This window comes from Vitis riparia, chromosome 1, assembly GCF_004353265.1.
Source record: "Vitis riparia cultivar Riparia Gloire de Montpellier isolate 1030 chromosome 1, EGFV_Vit.rip_1.0, whole genome shotgun sequence".
Classification (NCBI taxonomy): Eukaryota; Viridiplantae; Streptophyta; class Magnoliopsida; order Vitales; family Vitaceae; genus Vitis; species Vitis riparia.
The window spans coordinates 21,210,554-21,231,128 of NC_048431.1; the positions used below are offsets into that span (position 1 = coordinate 21,210,554).

The 20,575-nt window shown below is 35.6% G+C and overlaps 3 protein-coding genes and 1 pseudogene across 5 annotated transcripts; 3 read left to right on the forward strand and 1 right to left on the reverse strand.

The window, feature by feature from the left end:
* On the forward strand, positions 1 to 4,156 carry LOC117916752. Of its 3 annotated transcripts, none has more exons than XM_034832926.1 (3): positions 1 to 653; positions 747 to 1,465; positions 2,346 to 4,156. In XM_034832926.1, exons 2-3 carry the CDS (start codon positions 758 to 760, stop codon positions 3,642 to 3,644), a joined length of 2,007 nt encoding a protein of 668 aa, XP_034688817.1. In that variant the 5' UTR covers positions 1 to 653; positions 747 to 757; the 3' UTR covers positions 3,645 to 4,156. The 3 variants fall into 3 exon arrangements, with proteins under 3 accessions (XP_034688817.1, XP_034688825.1, XP_034688807.1); XM_034832934.1 differs by having other exon boundaries at positions 1 to 265; XM_034832916.1 differs by having other exon boundaries at positions 1 to 1,465.
* A 364-nt stretch (positions 4,157 to 4,520) lies between these two features.
* Positions 4,521 to 6,753, forward strand: LOC117916770 (lysine histidine transporter 1-like). The gene is made up of 7 exons (XM_034832945.1): positions 4,521 to 4,786; positions 4,872 to 5,255; positions 5,360 to 5,753; positions 5,835 to 5,940; positions 6,036 to 6,127; positions 6,230 to 6,298; positions 6,410 to 6,753. Exons 1-7 carry the CDS (start codon positions 4,620 to 4,622, stop codon positions 6,506 to 6,508), a joined length of 1,311 nt encoding a protein of 436 aa, XP_034688836.1. The 5' UTR covers positions 4,521 to 4,619; the 3' UTR covers positions 6,509 to 6,753.
* A 2,870-nt stretch (positions 6,754 to 9,623) lies between these two features.
* LOC117921053 lies at positions 9,624 to 15,810 on the reverse strand (annotated as a pseudogene).
* A 1,221-nt stretch (positions 15,811 to 17,031) lies between these two features.
* On the forward strand, positions 17,032 to 19,588 carry LOC117923423 (lysine histidine transporter 2-like). The gene is made up of 7 exons (XM_034841701.1): positions 17,032 to 17,259; positions 17,730 to 18,113; positions 18,213 to 18,606; positions 18,698 to 18,803; positions 18,900 to 18,991; positions 19,120 to 19,188; positions 19,315 to 19,588. The coding sequence occupies exons 1-7, from the start codon at positions 17,090 to 17,092 to the stop codon at positions 19,411 to 19,413; spliced, it is 1,314 nt and encodes a 437-aa protein (XP_034697592.1). The 5' UTR covers positions 17,032 to 17,089; the 3' UTR covers positions 19,414 to 19,588.
* Positions 19,589 to 20,575: the final 987 nt, after the last annotated feature.

Below are 20,575 nucleotides of genomic sequence, written 5' to 3' on the forward strand. Positions count from 1 at the left end.
GCCAAATCCCATATGATAACTACATCAAAGCCATGTTGTGTAGTGCTCCAAAATTCATTGTAATTGTAACCCACTTTGTTTTCTTTTTCTGGTTTTCAAAATACAATCGGAAATTGTTGATAAATAGCTGCAAAATATCAAATCATATCTTTAAGAAGATTACTTTGCCCTTTCATCTTTCTTGAGCAACAGTATCCGTGGAAAATATTCCATCTTCAATTCTCTGTATGGAGTTTGGTGCCCTAAGGAAATCTAAAAGCAAGTGGTGAGTTTGTTTTGGGGTTTATGATTTGCAAACAGTTGAAAGTTGGTGTCATCACATCTTCACAGGAGTCATTGTAACTTTCCCATAAAGCACCTAGTTCTGTTCACTTGTTCTCTCTGGTGAGCTTCAGTTGAGCTATAATGGCTGTCTTTGCCTCCTTTTCTGCGCCCAATTCTCGTCCCTTCAGCTTTCCTTGACATCTACTCTCATGGGTTTTCTCTATTTTCTCAGTTTCATCTCTCCCTTTGTTGACGGTGATGTGTGTTGTGGTTCTTGGCTTCTTCTTCTGTGCCTTGATTCCAAGATTCCTCATCATTTTTAGCTTTTCCCTACCTTTCCCATCTGAAATAATTGCTTTGTTTGCAGTTCTGCTTTCACTTTTCTAGCTGTGAGTACTTTTGCGCTGTGATAATTTCAAATTTTATGAAGTGTTTTGCTGTTTTCTTCATCTGGGTGTCTGTTAATTTTGAAATTTGATTAGAAATTCGATCAATGCCACCCTCATATTTCCCTCTTCGGTGGGAGAGCACTGGAGACCAGTGGTGGTACGCTTCACCAATTGATTGGGCAGCTGCAAACGGCCACTATGATCTTGTGAGGGAGCTTCTCCACCTCGACACCAACCTCCTCATCAAGCTCACCTCTCTAAGGCGAATTCGCCGCTTGGAAACAGTGTGGGATGATGAAGAACAGTTCGATGATGTTGCCAGATGCCGCTCTCAAGTTGCCCGGAAGTTACTCCGGGAATGCCAGACCAAGAGAGGACGCAACTCTCTCATTAGAGCAGGCTATGGTGGATGGCTTCTGTACACTGCTGCCTCAGCGGGGGATGTGGGTTTTGTGAAGGAATTGCTCGAGAGAGACCCTCTGCTTGTGTTTGGAGAAGGAGAATATGGTGTCACTGACATATTTTATGCTGCGGCCAGGAGCAAGAACTCTGAGGTTTTCAGGCTGCTGCTTGATTTTTCAATCTCACCGGGGTGTTTTAGGAGCAGTGGAGAGGAATTGGATGAGCAATCGGATGAAGTTTCTCCAGAATTTAGGTGGGAGATGAGGAATAGGGCTGTTCATGCTGCAGCTAGAGGGGGAAATTTGGAGATTCTGAAGGAGCTTCTTCATGATTGTACTGATGTTCTGGTTTATAGAGATATGCAGGGGTCTACAATCTTACATACAGCCTCTGGAAGAGGACAGGTTGAGGTATTGATTCTTATGCTACAACAATTGCATATATTTCTCAATGCTCTATTTCAAGTTTTCAGTAATTGTGTTGCTGTTTGTTGAGATTTCTGTACACTTAATTAAGCACCTTAGGTGATTGATTTGTGTAGATGTCTAGTTTGGAAGGTCTTTGTCTTCTACGAAGTCAAGACAGACGGTTTTGAACTAGGAGAAGATTCCAAGAAGAAGGAATAGGTCTGTCTGCTTACTTTTGTTTTTAGGTAGAATTTAGGTAAATGCTAGGTGAAATCCTATGTGTTTCGAGCTAATAAAGAAGATGCTGTTGGCTGTTTCCCTTCATTATATATGTGGATGTAGTCACCTTAGCTGGGAGAATTTCTAAGTTGGTGCAAATTGAAGGTGTCAAAAGATGAGAAGCAGCCCCGAGTGATTTTCATAATAGAAAGAATTCAACCTGTAATGCCCAAAAACGCCATCTTGATTAATTGAGTCATCACTTGTCATGTCTGATTCGCCCTTTTAGAGTTAGCCTGAAACTGCTTAGATGTTTCCTTCATGGTGATACATTTCTGGGACAAGCTTGGGGGCATCTGGATGTTTGTTATAGACTAAAAATTCGGTTGTTTTTCCTTTCCCTCGTCCTCCTTTCTGTTTTTCTGTCACAGGATTTTTAGCTTCATACTTCATTTTACATCTGGGCAAGTAGATTGAATTACTACTGGAGAAGAAATTGTCCCCTTCTGGTGTTTGGTCTCTGTCAACTCTTCATGTTTCCATGACTACATTTTCTTTTTAAGTGGACTCTTTAAACCTCTGGTTTCTTGTTTAGCCCCTATAGTGTAAGGTATCTATGGATCTTGTCGGTTGTATTCTTTAATCAAGCATTCTGTTTGTGCAGATAGTTAAGGGCCTACTGGAATCCTATGACATTATCAACTCTACAGACAATCAGGGGAACACAGCATTGAATGTGGCTGCTTACAGGGGTTACTTAACTGTGCTAGAGGTTCTAATTCTTGCATCTCCCTCTTCAATCTTTTTGACAAACAATTATGGGGACACTTTACTCCACATGGCAGTGGCTGGTTTTCGAAGCCCGGGTTTCAGGAGACTGGACCGGCAGATTGAGCTCATGAAGCAGTTGCTACGTGGGAAGATTGTGAACATGGAAGAGATCATCAATGCCAAGAACAATGATGGAAGAACTGCTCTTCACATGGCTGTAATTGAGAACATTCAGTCAGATGTGGTGGAATTGCTGATGACTGTGCCATCAATTAATTTGAACATCCGGGATGCTGATGGTATGACTCCTCTAGATCTCCTCAAGCAACGCCCACAATCAGCTTCTTCTGAAATCTTAATCAAGGAGTTAATTTCAGCTGGAGGGATAGCCAATTGTCAGGATTATATGGCAAGAAGTGCCCTTGTTTCCCACCTGAAAATGAAGGGTATTGGGAGCAGCCCGGGGACTTCTTTCAGAATCTCAGATGCAGAAATATTGTTGTACTCTGGTATTGAGAATGCGTCCAATGCCAGCCCTGATCCTGCAAGTGGAGAGCTCAGTTCATGGTCCAGTGAACTTGCTCACCTTGACCCTGCAACAGATATCAACTTGGCTGATGATAATAAAGGCTCTGTAAATAATGCTGCAAGGCGCTTGAAGATCCTTCTCCACTGGCCCAGAAAGCAAGGAAAAGCTGACAGCAAAACATTGGGAGAAGATGATTCTTTGGACTCATACAAGATATCTAGAAATCTAGAAGATGATCCGACCCCTCTTCGACACACATTCTCAAAACTCACATCTCTCCCAAACAATAAAAGAGTAGTCTCTTTCAGGAGCTTACTCCCAAGCCCTTCAACCAAGAAGAAATTCGCAGTAGGCCTAATGCATGGTGTGATCCGCGCAATGCCCCAATTAGCAGACCCAGCTGAATCATCTTCACCTCCTTTTTCAGAATCGCCCGTGTCATCACCTAGATCTGCAGAGAAGCAGAAGGGCATAGCTATTGAGAATGGCACTACTGGACCCTCTACCTCAAATCAGGGGGTGAAGGGTGGAAAACGAGAAATGAATAACAAACAAAGTTCCTTCAACAAGAAGATGATGAACCAGTACTTCTGCTTCGGAGCACAAGGCATAGCCGTGGAGAATTCGATTCGCAGCCAGAGTTACAGGCATGCAGTTGTTTGATGGGCAGAAGACTTCCATTTCTGAGTGGCAGATGTTTGCTTGTGCTGTAATGTGTGTAGAACTCTATTTGGGGTTTGAGCTTCAATTTTCGGACTTGGGCGGTTTTATAGACCGTTAGTGTGTAGGGGTTGGGCTTCAATGTTCGGGCCTGAATGGTTTTTACGGGGCATTAGTGTGTTAGGCTCAGGCTCCAAGCGTAGTTGGGCTTCGGCCCCAAGTTCTAGAGTGGCCCGAGTCTCAGGCCAATGGGCCAAATCTACATCCTAGCATCAAGAAACACTCTCTCTTAAGTAAAACTTTGCCATTAGAACTTGCTAGGGATGCAACCGAACCCCTTCCCAATTTAAGGATGGAGGTGACATGGGCAAAGTTTGAATGGGTTAGGGTTGTAAGCGCTTTGCCTTAATGTGCTTGATTTTGATTGCTTCCCTTTTTGAATTGGGATAAACTGATCTTGAAATTCTTTGATGCTTAAATTAAAGTTGCTTAATATGACAATTTTGTTTGCAGTAGATGAATGTAATGGTTGTCTACATAAATGTTGAGGGTGATGGTGGGAGATTATTTTGATGAGTGGGCTATGTGATCTCATCATATCATTGGTGGTAACCACATGGAATCAGTTTATTTACACAAACGGATATATTTAGAATCTTATCCATTCGAAATCCAAATTAAATTATAAGCAAAACTAAAATTAGTGTTTATCCCTAAAAAGCGGAGATTGAATCTGTAAACAGTAACAATATCAACCCAAACTGTCTCGAGACAAATTCAAATTTCCTTTACAAGTGGAAGGAATTCTAACGACTTTTACACGTATAGTGCAGTGTCACACCCCTTCTTGAAATATTTGAACCTCCATACATGTATATGTATTTGCTTCAGTTGTTTCTCAATGCAGAGGCTTTGAGTTGTAGTTGAGGCTTTGAGTTGTAATTGAGGTCTGAGTAATCAAATCCTTGAGAAAAAAAAATGTTGGAGGATGAGCAGAAGGCTAGTAGAGCCAAGGACATTGACAATTGGCTCCCGATCACGTCGTCCCGAGACGCCAAATGGTGGTATTCTGCATTCCACAATGTGACTGCCATGGTTGGGTCTGGTGTTCTCGCCCTCCCTTATGCTATGGCAGGGCTTGGATGGTATTTTTCTTTCTCACTCCTATACTCTTATATATCTTCTGAGAATGGGGTTGGAATTGTAACATTTTTTTGCTTTGATATTTAGGGGCCCTGGGGTGGTTGTTCTTATACTTTCATGGATCATCACTTTGTACACTCTATGGCAAATGGTTGAGATGCATGAAATGGTTCCCGGGAAGCGGTTTGATAGATACCATGAGCTAGGACAGCATGCCTTCGGTGAAAAGCTTGGCCTCTGGGTTGTGGTGCCTCAACAGTTGGTTGTAGAAGTGGGTGTTGACATTGTGTACATGGTCACCGGAGGCAAATCCTTGCAGAAGTTCTACAATATTGTTTGTTCTGACTGCCGACGGCTCAGGACCACCTACTTCATCATGATATTTGCTTCTTGTCACTTTGTCCTCTCCCATTTGCCCAACTTCAACTCCATTAGCGGCGTCTCATTTTCTGCAGCAGCAATGTCCTTAACGTTAGTCAGTTAATTACTGTTTTTTCTATTCATATTAATACATATAGCCTGTGATATTTTTGTGACATGTTCACGCTGTAACGGCGGTTGCCCATTTTCTGCAGTTACTCGACTATCGCTTGGATAGGTTCAGCTCATAAGGGTGTCGTAGCAGATGTTGACTACAAATACAAAGATTCGACCTCAACTGGAAAATTCTTCCACTTCTGTCATGCCTTGGGTGAAGTAGCATTTGCCTATGCTGGTCACAATGTGGTGTTGGAGATCCAAGCTACAATTCCTTCCACCCCTGAGAAGCCTTCCAAGGGACCCATGTGGAAAGGAGTCATTTTTGCTTACATGGTTGTTGCCATCTGCTACTTCCCTGTTGCTTTAGTTGGGTATCGGGTGTTTGGGAACAGCGTTGCTGACAATATCCTTATCACACTCGAGAAACCCGGTTGGCTTATTGCAGCAGCCAACATTTTTGTTGTCATCCACGTTGTTGGAAGCTACCAGGTTCAATTCGAAAACTTCTCCAAATAATATGTTCTTATTTCATTGAATCTTCATTTCCTCATAAGCTTGTGGGAACTGCAGATATATGCGATTCCGGTGTTTGACATGATGGAAACATTCCTGGTGAAGAAACTGAAATTCACACCATGTTTCAGGCTTCGTCTTATTACCCGCACTTCATATGTTGGTGAGTGGTTGATGCTCTTCTTTCTTTGGACGAGTTATGTCGACAAAGCTTCATCAGCCTATTTTCATGTTCTTATATATCTTGGTTGATTGCAGCTTTTACGATGTTCATTGCTATGATGATCCCTTTCTTTGGTAGTCTCATGGCGTTCTTGGGAGGATTGGCTTTTGCACCCACAACATACTTTGTAAGGAATAAATCCTCCCACATCCATCTTAAGTTTCTACCCATGGGGCTGGACTACCCCTTCATGACGGAATAATAAATCCTTAATTGTGGTTTTCTGCAGCTCCCCTGCATCATGTGGCTTGCTGTTTACAAGCCCAAGACCTTTAGCTTATCATGGTGTTCAAATTGGGTATGTTAACTAGATACCGCCTCTTAAAGCTTAGCCTTTCTCCATTTTTTGGTATTTGGACGGGTGGGTTCAAGGATTAACAGGCTTTCTGTTTGAATCTTTGCATTTCAGATCTGCATTGTGCTGGGAGTAGTATTGATGATTTTAGCTCCCATTGGTGCACTAAGGCAGATCATCCTTCAAGCCAAGACCTACAAATTGTTCTCGTGATTTTCTTCCCACCGCAATAAGGATTGGATTGACTCGCAAAGAATTTCAATATCAGATGGTGATGATTTTGACTTCAACTATTCATTTTAACATCAAATTTCATGATGTTTCTTCTAGGAACCAACTGCAAAATTTTGAATCTCCTTGCTGGGTCTTATAGTTTCTCTCTGTCGTTTTCATTTGTTTTTAGAGACCACTATTGAATATATGTTTCCAACTTGGCAAAAATGTCTGGAATTTCAATCCTCCCTATCCTTTAGTACAAAGGGTTATTGATGCTAGCTTCTACCATGCATTAGTACTAAAGTGGATTTGAGTAGGATGACGTGCTCACCTAAGGGTTTAGAATAAAGATAAACGAATTTGAGACGAATTTAGAAAGTTTTTAAAAACCTGGGATGAAGTTGGGGCTAGTTTAGATATGACTCTCTCACGTCCTCCAATTATACATAATTTTAAATAAAAATTATTTTTGTTTCGTTTACCAACTTTTTTGGCATAAATAAAATATTATTTTTCATAAAAAGAAATTATAAATATTTTTAATATTTCTTTATGTACAAATCATATTTATTTTTAATAAAATGTAAATTTGAAAAACAAAAAATTGAAAAAAAATAAAATAAAACAGGGTAGGGTAAGTATAGGAATTTCCTATTCTTGTCTGTCTCATTTAGTTTTAGTAATATTTATATTATTTTTGTTTGTTTTAATTTTCATTTTGAAGTTTTAATTCATTTTAGTAATTCATTTTAATGATTCTGGCACAGTGCTATAGTTATTGGGTTGATTGAGCAAATGAGTGCTATAAATTTGCATATTGATTTGTAAAGCTCTTAGATTTCTAGTTAGATTCTATAGTTTTTTATTTGTTAAAGGTAAGTTCCTTGGTAAAAAATTAGTGGTTGTTTGGTAAACCTACTTAATAATTTAAAGGGACTTAATAATTTAATTTAAGTCATTAAGTAAATTAAACATGTTTGATAAAATAACTTAATGATTTAACTTAAAGTAAAAAATAACTTTAAGTAATAAATAAAAATAATTAACTTATTCTTTAGTCAAAATCTTCATTTTACTTTTTTACCATCATTTGCCTTAATTACCTCTACGGGGATATCTTTTACTACTCTAAAACCTCCATTCTTATTTGATATATTTTACCATAATTATAATTTATGAGAATAAATATATTCATGTGATGATTTAGAATAAATTTTAAGTTAATTTTATCAAATAACCTTAATATTTAAAGTAAAAATTAAGTAATAAGTTTTTAGTCAACAACTTAAATATAATTTAACTTAAAGTCAACTTAAGTCAGTAATAAGTTTTAAGTTTTACTAAACACCCCTTAAATATGAATCTTAATTAAGTTATTTGTTTCTGATTCCTTATAACTATCCATTGAGATTGATCATTAGGTGGAGTGAACGTAAAAACGAATAGAAGTTAAATTATGGAAGTAACATTATCATTTTTAGATCTAGTTTTTTGAGAAATAAAGAAAGTTAATTGACTTGGTTGGTTTTAGATAATAAGATGTTAATTATTGGTTCATTAAAAGGGTTTTCAAAAAGTAGCATATAATATTTTGCTCTAAATTCGTAGTCTTAGGACTAATTGATAGGCTTATGCTTCCCTCCATTGATTTTTTCTTTTTCTTTTTTTTTTTGTCCAAGAGTTAGATATTAGTAGGAATCTACAGGAGAAGCAAAGGGGCATATATTAGGGTTGTGTTCGATATATGGAAGTAGGAATGATAATAACCACACAAGTCTCGAAGAAGTTCATAAGTCACAACTCACATTTGCCATTGCTCTATATTCAGCCTCAGTATGATCATGATACTGTATTTTGCTTCTTAGATTTCCATGAAACCAAATAATTCCCAAGAAAGACGCAAAATCCACTAATAGTTCGTCTTGAATCCTTACAAGTTGCCTAATCTACATCAGCAAAGGCCTTGAGTTTAGTTGTTGAAGAGGAAAGAAAGAAGAGGCCTTATCCAACTAATCCTTTGATATATTGCAAAACTTGATAAGCAACTTGAAGATGACTAGATCTTGGATTAATAAGGAATTGGCTAAGACGATGGACCGAGTATGAGAGATCAAGTCGAGCGTTTGTGGGGTAAAGAAGCTTACCAATCAGCCATCTATACAATCTTGGGTCTTCAAGAAATTCCCCATCATCTTGTGAAAACTTAACATTAGCTTCCATAGGTGTGCTTGCATGTTTACAAGCTAAGAACCCTGTGTCAGACAATATCTAAAGAGCATAATGCCTTTGGCTAACCGAAATCCCTTTACTCGACCTAGCAACCTCAAGGCTGAGAATATACTTGAGTTGTCCAAGATCTTTGGGTTTGAATCTACCATCAAGGAGTATTTTGAGATCTTCAACCAGTTTTGCATTTTATTAGTGATGACAATGTCATCAACATATACTAGTAATGCAAGAAATGAATTACCTTCATGTTTTATGAATAAAGAGTGATCTGTAGCAAATTGAGTGAACCATTCTTCCAATAGCACACCTGAAAATTTGGCAAACCACTATACATCAAAGGTAAATGCCATCCTAAATAGGTTGGACAATATCTCGATGTATGAAATTCTATTAAAAAAGTAGTAGAAAAATAGAAGTTGCTCACTAAATAATTATGGTATAAGGCTTGTTTGGTAGTGAGAATGATAATCACCCTTTAATTTAGGTTTTTTTTTTTTCTATGGACGTGTTACATGTCCTACTTGGAAGACATGGTGGTGGATATAAGCGTGCATGATGTAAATGGAAACCAAGTATGGATATCAAAGAAGACATTTTTTTCAATGATATTAATGGGTTCTTTTAATGCGATAAAATGCATGAAATTAAACTCTTAAGAGGTAATTGTAGACATTTAATTCTTTGTTGAAGAGAATTAAAATTCACTATATATTCACCAAATATTGCGACACATTTTTAACAGAGCAGTGTACAAGCAAATGAAAGAACAGAAAACTAAAAGACTCTAAGAGGAGAACCAACTGTTTCATTTGGCTCTTCGGACGAGCACCATTATTCAACTTCTCAGACAATCGATCAAATCCTTTTTGCAATGGGAAGATCATCATAAGAACACTTCGAAGGTCTTGGCTTGAAGGATGATCTGCCTTAGGGCACCAATGGGAGCTAGAATCATCAATACCACTCCCAGAATTATACAGATCTGCAATGCACAAATTCAAACGAAAGCCTGTTAGTCCTTGTCAACTTGCCCTGCCAAAAATGAAAAGATAGGAAAAAAGAAAAAAGAACTAAGAGAGGCTAGGCCATAAGATGCAGTGTGGAGTTAACATACCCAATTTGTAAACCATGTTAGGCTAAACCTTTTGGGTTTGTAAATTGCAAGCCACATGATACAGGGGAGCTGCACCAAAACCAAAATTGAAGATATAATATTCCATTGTGAAAGATATATGATAGCCTAATACTGGATAGAAATTTGTATCTCGAAGCCTTAGCAGTAAGATGCATGAGGAAGGATTGATTCCTTACAAAGTAGGTCGTTGGTGCAAACACCAATCCTCCTAAGAACCCAAGCAGGCTACCAAAGAAAGGGATCAACATGCCTATAAACATTGTAAAAGCTGCAACCATGGAATATAAGAAAGATTAGTCATGAAACTAATCTGAAGCTTTGTCATAACTCATTCAAAGAAAGAAGAGCATCAACCACTCACCAACGTATAGAGTGCGGGTAATATGACGAAGCCTGAAAGATGGTGTGAATTTCAGTTTCTTCACCAAGAATGTTTCCAACATGTCAAACACTGGCATCGCATATATCTGCAGTTCCCACAAGCTTACGAGGAAATGAAGATTCAATATTGGAATAAAAACATATTATTTGGAGAAGATTTTGAATTTGGAATTGCACCTGGTAACTTCCAATAACATGGATGAAAACAAACAGGTTGGCTGCTGCTATAAGCCAGCGGGGTTTCTCCAGTGTGATAAGGATATTGTCAGCAACAATGTTCCCAAACATCCAGTATCCAATCAGAGCGACAGGGTACTAGCAAAAGGTAACCACAATATAAGCAAAAATCACTCCTTTCCACATGAGTCTCTTGGAAGGCTTCTCAGGAGTGGAGGGAATTGTTGCTTGGATCTCCAACACCACATTGTGACCAGCATAGGCAAATGCTATGCCACCCAAGGCGCTAAAGAAGTTGAAGACTCTTCCAGTTGTGGTCGAAGCTGTGTATGTATATTGCACATCTGGTTGGACACCCTTATGGACCGAAGCTGTCCAGGCAATAGTTGAGTAACTGCAGATTGAAAATAGACAATCCATATAGTACCACAGGGTATGTAAGAAAACTAATCACAAACTAGATATATGAATATCTACAGCAACTTACGTTAAGGACATGATTGCAGCAGCAAATGAGACACCAGCAATGAATTTGAAATTGGGCAAATGGGAGAGAACAAAGCGACAAGAAGCAAAAATCAGGATGAAGTAGGCGGTCTTGATTGGCTTGCAGCTGGGACAGACTGTGTTATGGAACTTCTGCAAGGATTTGCCTCCGGAGATCATGTAGGCAATGTTAACACCCACTTCTACAATCACCTGTTGAGGCACCACGATCCAGAGGCCAAGCTTTTCACCAAAGGCGTGCTGTCCTAGTTCACGGTATCTATCAAACCGCTTTCCAGGAACCATTTCATGCATCTCAACCATTTGCCATAGAGTGTACTAGGTGATGATCCATGAACGAATAAGAATTACCACCCCAGGGCCCCTAAATATCAAAGGAAATAAATGTTACCAAAAGCTTTGGAATATCTCAAGTAGATAAGACTTTTTCGTATATCAATATTAACAACTGTAGATCAGCTTTTCTGAATATCTGAAGGGTTAAATTCAGTTGATTCTAAAAAGGTAGATGGCTCAGGAATAGAATCACTGAGAAACAAATTCATCAGTACTACTGATTAAATCAATGGTACTGTGCATAAATGAACCATCTGTAATATTTACAATTCTCACGTCATGGGAAGAAACCCCATATACTGAAAATCCCTTGAAAGCCCAAAAAAGTAGGGGAAAAAAAATCTATGTGAACATAATAAAAACCCCATTTTCAGAGCAATCACAACCATATGAGAACAGCATTTATAATAAAGTAAATGCAGTAGAATCATCATTTTTTTAACTTGGTCAGAAGACAAGAGTATAGGAATGAGAGAAAGATACCATCCAAGCTCTGCCATAGCATAAGGGAGGCTGAGGACACCAGCCCCAACCATGGCAGTCACATTGTGGAATGCCGAGTACCACCATTTTGCATTCCGGGACGATGTGATTGGAAGCCAATCATCAATGACCTGCTCTCTAGCATCCTTCTCCTACTGATTATGCTCCATTTTTCTCAACAAGTTCAAGGCACTGGCCGAGGATTTTTCAGAACCTGATGCAACCCAACAACAGAAGGCCTTGGAAGATCAGAACGATGAGTTTTTGCAGTGTGAAACAGAAAAATATATAGAGATTCAAGCAGATCAATACAGGCATATGATGGGCAAATATAGTATGACAGGAGCTCTAGAAGCTGTTAAGATTCCTTGCACTTACAACAGAAATTTGAATTTTTTTGGAAAAAAATTGGTGAGTTTGGTTTCTTAAATTACCAACAAGACCCCATTTTCTACAATTAGTATTTATAGATTCAACTAATCAACAAGTGTAACCTGATTTACATATCAATTCCTTATGGACATTGAGAAGTGTTGCTTCCTGGATCGATCACTATACTCAAAGCTGACAAGCTTTGTCAAATTTAAACTCAATGTTTCACATGTAGGAATTATTCCAGCCTTCTTGAACACATGAAGTTAATTCCCACTATTCTAAAGGTTATGAACCTAATGTATTTACATTTCTCTTATTATACATCTAATGTATGTAGGAAGATTAGATGTATATTAATGTATATGAAAAATATGAAGTACCTACTAAATTATGTACAAGGTAGGATGGTTAATTAAAGTCACGTACCTACATTATGTTTTCATATACCATAAATACTATGTGGAATTGGAAAAGGTGGATTCATGTGTATATCTAAAAGGAAATGTTCATTTGTAACTCTTGATGGAAGGTAACGATGAAATGATATAAAAAGGGCTCTTGATCAATCCATCTCTCTACCCATCTTAGGTTTGTGGGGTGTCCCATCATTTGTAGAAACATTGAGTAAAAGAGAATAAGGAGAGGGGAGATAAGAATCTCAATACCAAGATAAAATGATAAAGTGCTATCAAGTGACTCAACATTGTAAATAATTCAAGAAATGTGATTTTTATCACAATGACATGCGTAGGGGATGATCAATTTTGTAGATCTATTTTGATTCATTAAATTAGAATTGTAAGGTCTGATTTATTTGATTTTCTAACATCACATCATTTTATCAATGTGAACGAAGGGGGATTTGGTGAACAAAAGTCCTACCGACTTTAATAATAATAATAAGAATTTTTGCTTTTTTTTATCATGAAAAGAACCCATTTATATCAATGAATAACCAATTGATTATAATAAGTAAATAATAGATTGAATTAGGAAGCCAATTGGTATGTTTCATATTTCATATTCGTACGCATTTTCCATTTCTATCATGTATTGGTAGACTACCATTTTTCCACTACTAGACAAGCCCTAAGCATTATTATTCAGCTAACTAGTTGAATGATTCTTCTGCTCATTTAAGAAAACACTCCATTTTTCCTCAGGTTTCTTGGAACCAAACAGTGATGAAATGGTGAACTCGCACCCGAGGGCCTGAGCTTGTAATTTGTGCATAACGTGGGACCTAAACAAGGAGATATGACAGATAGTGGGACCTAAACAAGAAGATATGACAGATGGTGGGACCTAAACAAGGAGATATGAGAGATAGAGAGCATCAGTTTTGGGAAATATGGATGAGATTCAGATTTCAGGAGCAGAACCGGCAAAAAAAAGAGACCTATATCTACGTATAGGAAAATGATTTTTTTTTATAGAAAACATTAAAGAACAAAAAATATAATCAAAATTTGTGATAAATCATGTATTTTCAAATTATTAATTTTTAAATACAAGAGTTAATATAAGTAAATGAATTTGGAGTAATATATCAAAATAATTTATTGACTTTAAATCTTTTTTTTTATCCTTCATTTTTTTTTCTATGATCTACTTTTTCTTCTCCTCAAATCTCTCAAAACAAAAAAAATAAATTAAAGGAATAATTTTCTAGTGTTTGATTTCATTATAAAAAAAATATCAAATATAATTAAAAATAGTTTTAAGAAAATAAATTGTTTTTAGATTATTTAATCCTTATATAGAAGATAGAAAAAAAATACCTTCAATGAGTTTAAAGAACCATGTAAAAATAATGTATTAATTTATATCTATTTTTAATTTTCTTTTCATTTTTTTCTTTCTTTTTATTTTTCTTCCTATTTTCTTTGCTTCACATTTGCCGTCAAATTTCCAGAACCAAACATTGCACTAGGGTATGACATTTTGTCTTGTATTCTCATTATGCCCTTCTCTTTTGTATTTTCCCTTTTTTCTAAATTTTTTTACATTAGAAAATTAAGATTAAGGCCCCATTTCACATAATTTCTTATTTTTGACCTCAATTAGAATTTGAAGTTAAAACCAAAATCAAAATTTTTGAAGGACGATGTAAATATTATAAAAGTTTTATTAAACATGAAATAATTTCTTGCATAAACAACAATAAAACTTTTGCAAGAGTGCTCTAATTTATTATTTTGATTATGATCCAAGAGCATTAATACTAAAGTTTTTCAAAGAGGTTTATCTCATTATAGGTTTTTCACACTATAGGTTTGGATTTTTTTAACTTCCATATTAACTTTTTTTGTTTTCTAAACAATGTGCTCTTTAAACAAAATTAATTGAACAGATATAAAAGATTTTATCAAACTTAGAAAAGATATTTTAATTTTTCAAAATTTGATCCAAATAGACTCTAAAAGGGTACTAAGAGCCCTATTGATATGGAGAATATTTGTGCAAAAAATTGACCACCTAATACAAACTCAATTAAAAATTTTCCCTTTTTAGTGAGACAATCCAAGTTATTTTTATAATTCCTTTTCAACCATGTAAAATATTTATTAATGATTTAGGAATATTAACCTTCTACTGCAACATGCAACACAATTTTAGAATATCCTCAACAACTGTCTCACTAAAAGGACAAATTTTTAATTGAGCTTGTTTTAGGTGGTCAATTTTTTGCACAAATGATCTCCATGTCAATAGGGCTTTTAGTAAGCCTTTTTAGAGTCTATTTGGATCAAATTCTAAAAAATTAATATCTCTTTTTTAAGCTTAATAAATACTTTTATGTTTATTCAATTAATTTTGTTCAAAGAACTTATAACTTACAAAACAAAAAGGTTACTATGAAAGTCAAAAAATTTTGAAGGCAAACCTACTTCAAAATAAACCTCTTTAAAAAACTTTAGTAATGTTCCTAAATCAAATCAAAATGATAAATTAGAGCATTCTTGTAAAAGTTTTATTTTTATTTATGTAAGAAGTTGATTCAAATTTAATAAAACTTTATGATATTTATTTTGTCCTTCAAAAATTTTGATTTTAGTTTTAACTTCAAATTCCAATTAAAGCAAAAAAAAAAAATCTTCTCATACTAGTCCTTAATCCTGATGTTGTAACGTAAAAAATAATCATAAAAAGGAGGGAAACATGAAAGATAAGGGCATAAAGGGTATACAAGACAAAATATCATGGCAAAATTTTCTTGTCAAGTCTTTTGTCAAACCCTAAATGTTTGGTTCAATTAAAAAAAATGGAAGAAAATTAAAAATAGATAAAAAAGTTAATTTTTTTTTCTCTTCTATATAAAAATTAAATAATTTAAAAAAAATTGAATTAGTTTTAATTAAATTTTATTCTCTTCCATTTTTTATAATAAAATAGAAAGAAAAAGTAGATCATAAAAATAAAAAATAAAAAAGCAAAAGAAAATTAAAAAAATAAATTTAAATTTAATTAATAAACTTTTTTATATACTACTCCAAACTCATTTATTTATATTAACTCTTATATATAAAAATGAAATAATTTGAAAATACATAAATGTATCACAAATTTTGATTATATTTTATGTTCTTTAATGTTTTCTTAAAAAAAAAAAAAATGGCTTTCCAATATTAGATATGGTCTCTTGCCGTTTCTGCTCCTGAATCTCATCCATATTCCTCAAAACTGAAGCTCTCTATCTCTCACATCTCCATGTTCAGGTCCCACGTTATGCACAAACAACAAGCTCAGGCCTTCGGGTCTGGTTTTGAGCTGGGAGGTTTACTATCCAAACGGGTGAGTTCACCATTTCACCACTGTTTGGTTGCCAAGAAACCTGAGGAAAAATGGAGAAAAAGCAGACGAATCATTCAACCAGTTAGCTGGATAATAATGTTTAGGGCTTGTCTAGGGGTGGAAAAATGATAGTCTATCAATACACGATATAAATGGAAAATGCGAACGAATATGAAAGACAAAACTGACGAATTGGCTTCCCAATTCAATGTATTGTTGACTTATTCCAATCAATCGGTTTTTCATTGATATAAATGGGTTCTTCTTATGATAAATAAATAAATAAAATAAAATAAAAAATTCTGAAAATAATTCAACATCTTATCATATCAACTTTTCAACGGACTCGTGTTCACCAAATCCCCCTCGTTCACACTGATCAAAAGGATGTGATGTTTGAAAATCAAATAAATAAGATCTCACAATTCTATTCTAGATTAATGAATCAAAATAAATTCATCTTTCCAATTTCATATAATATTTATGGCAAATGCGTAGGTACATAACTTTAGTCATTGTACTTTGTACATAATTTGGTAGATTCATGACTCCAATGATGATATTTTGTATTTTAAGCATACCTTATTCGATTAATCTTCTCACATACATTAGATGCATGATATGGGAAATGTAAATACATTAGGTTCATAATTTTGGTTATGAATGTTTACAGTAGTGTGGATTAATAACTTTGTGTGGTCATGAAGGCCATAGTAATTCCAATGTGAAACATCGAGGTTAAATTTGATAAAGCTTGTGGGCTTTGAGTAAAGTAGTGATTCGATGTTTCCCGGAAGCAACACTTCTCAATGTCCATAAGGTGTTGATGTGTAAATCTGGTTTACACTTGTTGATTAGTTGAATCTATAAATACTAATTGTAGAAATGGGGCCTCGTTGGCAACTTAAGAAACCAAATTCACCAACTTTTTCCAAAAAAAATTCAAATTTCTGTTGTTAGAAGGAATCATAACTGCTTCTACAGCTACTGTCATACTATATTTACCCATCATATGCCTGTATTGATCTGCTTGAATCTCTATATATTTTGCTGTTTCACACCGCAAAAACTCATCATTCTGATCTTCCAAGGCCTTCTGTTCTTGGGTTGCATCAGGTTCTGAAAAATCCCTGGCCAGTGCCTTGAATTTGTTGAGAAAAATGGAGCATAATCAGCAGGAGAAGGATGCTAGAGAGAAGGCCATTGATGATTGGCTTCCAATCACATCGTCCAGGAATGCAAAATGGTGGTACTCGGCATTCCACAATGTGACTGCCATGGTTGGGGCTGGTGTCCTCAGCCTCCCTTATGCAATGGCAGAGCTTGGATGGTATCTTTCTCTCATTCCTATACTCTTATCTTCTGACAAAGTAAACAAAATGATGATTCTACTGCATTTACTTTAATATAAATGCTTTTCTCGTATGGTTGTGATTGCTCTGAGAATGGGGTTTTTATTATATTTACACAGATTTTTTTTCCCCTACTTTTTTGGGTTTCCAAGGGATTTTCAGTTTATGGGATTTTCCGGATTTTCTTCCCATGATGTGGAAATTGTAAATATTACAGATGGTTCATTTATGTAAGGTACTATTGATTTAATCAGTAGTGCTGATGAATTTGTTTCTCAGTAAATCTATTTCTGAGCCATCTACTTTTTTAGAATCAACTGAATTCAACCCTTCAGATATTCAGAAAAGCTAATTTAGAGTTGTTAATATTAATAGACGAAAAGTTTGTCATCTACTTGAGATATTTCAAAGCTTTTGAAACATTTATTTCATTATTTGATATATTTAGGGGCCCTGGGGTGGTTGTTCTTATTCTTTCATGGATCGTCACCTTGTACACTCTATGGCAAATGGTTGAGATGCATGAAATGGTTCCTGGGAAGCGGTTTGATAGATACCATGAACTAGGACAGTACGCCTTTGGTGAAAAGCTTGGCCTCTGGATTGTGGTCCCTCAACAGGTGATTGTAGAAGTGGGTGTTGACATTGCCTACATGATCACCGGAGGCAAATCTTTGCAGAAGTTCCATAACACAGTTTGTCCCAGCTGCAAGCCAATCAAGACCACCTACTTCATCATGATTTTTGCCTCTTGTCACTTTGTTCTCTCCCATTTGCCCAATTTCAACTCCATTGCTGGTGTCTCATTTGCTGCTGCAACCATGTCCTTAACGTAAGTTGCTGTAGATATTCATATATCTAGCTTGTGATTAGTTTAATTTGTAAGCTTACATGCCCTGTGGTATATTGATTGTCCATTTTCAATCTGCAGGTACTCAACTATTGCCTGGACAGCTTCGGTTCATAAGGGTGTCCAACCAGATGTGCAATATACATACACAGCTTCGACCACAACTGGAAAAGTCTTCAACTTCTTTAGCGCCTTGGGTGACGTAGCATTTGCCTATGCTGGTCACAATGTGGTGTTGGAGATCCAAGCAACAATTCCCTCCACTCCTGAGAAGCCTTCCAAGAGACCCATGTGGAAAGGAGTGATTTTCGCTTATATTGTCGTTGCCTTGTGCTACTTCCCTGTCGCTCTGATTGGATACTGGATGTTTGGGAACAGCGTTGCTGACAATATCCTTATCACACTGGAGAAACCCCGCTGGCTTATAGCAGCAGCCAACCTGTTTGTTGTCATCCATGTTATTGGAAGCTACCAGGTTCAATTCCAAATTCAAAATCTTCTCCAAATAGTATGCTTTTATTTCAATATAGAATCTTCATTTCCTCATAAGCTTGTGGGAACTGCAGATATATGCGATGCCAGTGTTTGACATGTTGGAAACATTGCTGGTGAAGAAACTGAAATTCACACCATCTTTCAGGCTTCGTCTTATTACCCGCACTCTATACGTCGGTGAGTGGTTGATGCTCTTTTTTCTTTGAATGAGTTATGACAAAGCTTCAGAGTATTTTCATGACTAATCTTTCTTCTAATATTCCATGATTGCAGCTTTTACAATGTTTATAGGCATGTTGATCCCTTTCTTTGGTAGCCTGCTTGGGTTCTTAGGAGGATTGGTGTTTGCACCAACGACCTACTTTGTAAGGAATCAATCCTTCCTCATACATCCTACTGCTAAGGCTTTGAGATACAAATTTCTATCCTGTATTAGGCTATCATTTATCTTTCACTATGGAATATTATATCTTCAATTTTGGTTTTTGTGCAGCTCCCCTGTATCATGTGGCTTGCAATTTATAAACCGAAAAGGTTTAGCCTATCGTGGATTACGAATTGGGTATGTCAACTCCACACTGCATCTTATGGCCTAGCCTCTCTCTTCTTCTTTTTCTCTTTCTTTTCATATTTAGCAGGCCAAGTTGAGAAAGACTAACAGGCTCTCGTTTGAATTTGGGTACTCCAGATCTGTATAATTCTGGGAGTGATATTGATGATTTTAGCTCCCATTGGTGCCCTAAGGCAGATCATCCTCCAAGCCAAGACCTTCGAAGTGTTCTCATGAGATCTTCCCATTGCAAAGAGGATGGATTTGATCGATTGGCTGAGAAGTTGAATAATGGTGCTTGTCCGACGAGCCAAATGAAACAGTTGTGTCTCGTCTGAAGAATTCTATAGTCTTCTGTTCTTTTTATTTGCTTGTACAGTGCTCTGTTAAATATGTCACATCAAATATTAAACACTAATAATATATCCTCAAGCCTTATGATTAAATGAAATTATTATTATTATTATTATTATTATTATTTTATTATTATTGCAAGCAACAAGGACAATCTAAGGCGCAAGAACATACCGTGTATGCAGTCAATATGTTAGTTTATATCATCACACTCCATTTTAAAATTGATTTTTAAGAAGATAAAATTTGGAGAATTCTTAATTTATTAAAAGAAAAAAAAAAGTTTATGGATAGGGTTTCTTGGTTGTGAAGGTATTTAGGGAGTGAGATTTCTTTTTCTTTTTCTTTTTTTCTTTTCAAGAGAATTGAGAGCGTTTAAAGAGTCGATGTTCCAATGTTCCAATTTTCCAAAGTAGACTAAAAGAAAAATGAGCCTACTCTCTCTAAAAATTTATATATATGTTCAATAAACTAATTTTTATTTTTTAATATGTTGTTTACACTTTTTTTTTCAAATTATTTAAAGAATAAAATAAAATAAAGACCCTCAAATAAGTTTTTTAAATTACGCTCTTTAAGACAAAAATGTAAAAATGGAAACAATAATAAAAAAGAAAAAAGTGTTGTAGTTCAAAAATATAAAGATAAAACAAATATACATACGATAATCTTTTTGATATATCATAGAGAATATTACAAATGACACAATCAAATATATCATTGAATTTTGAAAATATCTCATGTTTATCCACTCATTATATTCACACCTTGAACTATAAATCTTCAGACTTCATCAACCGTCTCTTGTTCTTCCTCACATCTCTATCCATCTCATATAATCTCTTGGTTTATCTTCATCTCAAATTTGGGATACTTTTCAACAAAAAAATATTAATATTCAATTAAAATATCAAATTTTTTATTTTTCATCAAATAAATAATACTTCAATTATATATTTTGAAAAAAAAAAAGATAGTGAATAACAAGATTATTAAAATATAAATCTAATTAACAATAATAGCTTCATTAAATAGAGGGTATCAT

What these genes read in the sequence shown, in the direction of transcription:
- LOC117916752 (XM_034832916.1), top strand. Translation starts at nt 758, where the DNA reads ATGCCACCCTCATATTTCCCTCTTCGGTGGGAGAGCACTGGAGACCAG. An exon ending in CTGGAAGAGGACAGGTTGAG is followed by an intron (nt 1,466 to 2,345) that starts GTATTGATTCTT and finishes CTGTTTGTGCAG; the next exon opens with ATAGTTAAGGGCCTACTGGA.
- LOC117916770 (XM_034832945.1), top strand. Translation starts at nt 4,620, where the DNA reads ATGTTGGAGGATGAGCAGAAGGCTAGTAGAGCCAAGGACATTGACAAT. An exon ending in GCTATGGCAGGGCTTGGATG is followed by an intron (nt 4,787 to 4,871) that starts GTATTTTTCTTT and finishes TTTGATATTTAG; the next exon opens with GGGCCCTGGGGTGGTTGTTC. An exon ending in GCAGCAGCAATGTCCTTAAC is followed by an intron (nt 5,256 to 5,359) that starts GTTAGTCAGTTA and finishes CATTTTCTGCAG; the next exon opens with TTACTCGACTATCGCTTGGA.
- LOC117923423 (XM_034841701.1), top strand. Translation starts at nt 17,090, where the DNA reads ATGGAGCATAATCAGCAGGAGAAGGATGCTAGAGAGAAGGCCATTGAT. An exon ending in GCAATGGCAGAGCTTGGATG is followed by an intron (nt 17,260 to 17,729) that starts GTATCTTTCTCT and finishes TGATATATTTAG; the next exon opens with GGGCCCTGGGGTGGTTGTTC. An exon ending in GCTGCAACCATGTCCTTAAC is followed by an intron (nt 18,114 to 18,212) that starts GTAAGTTGCTGT and finishes TTCAATCTGCAG; the next exon opens with GTACTCAACTATTGCCTGGA.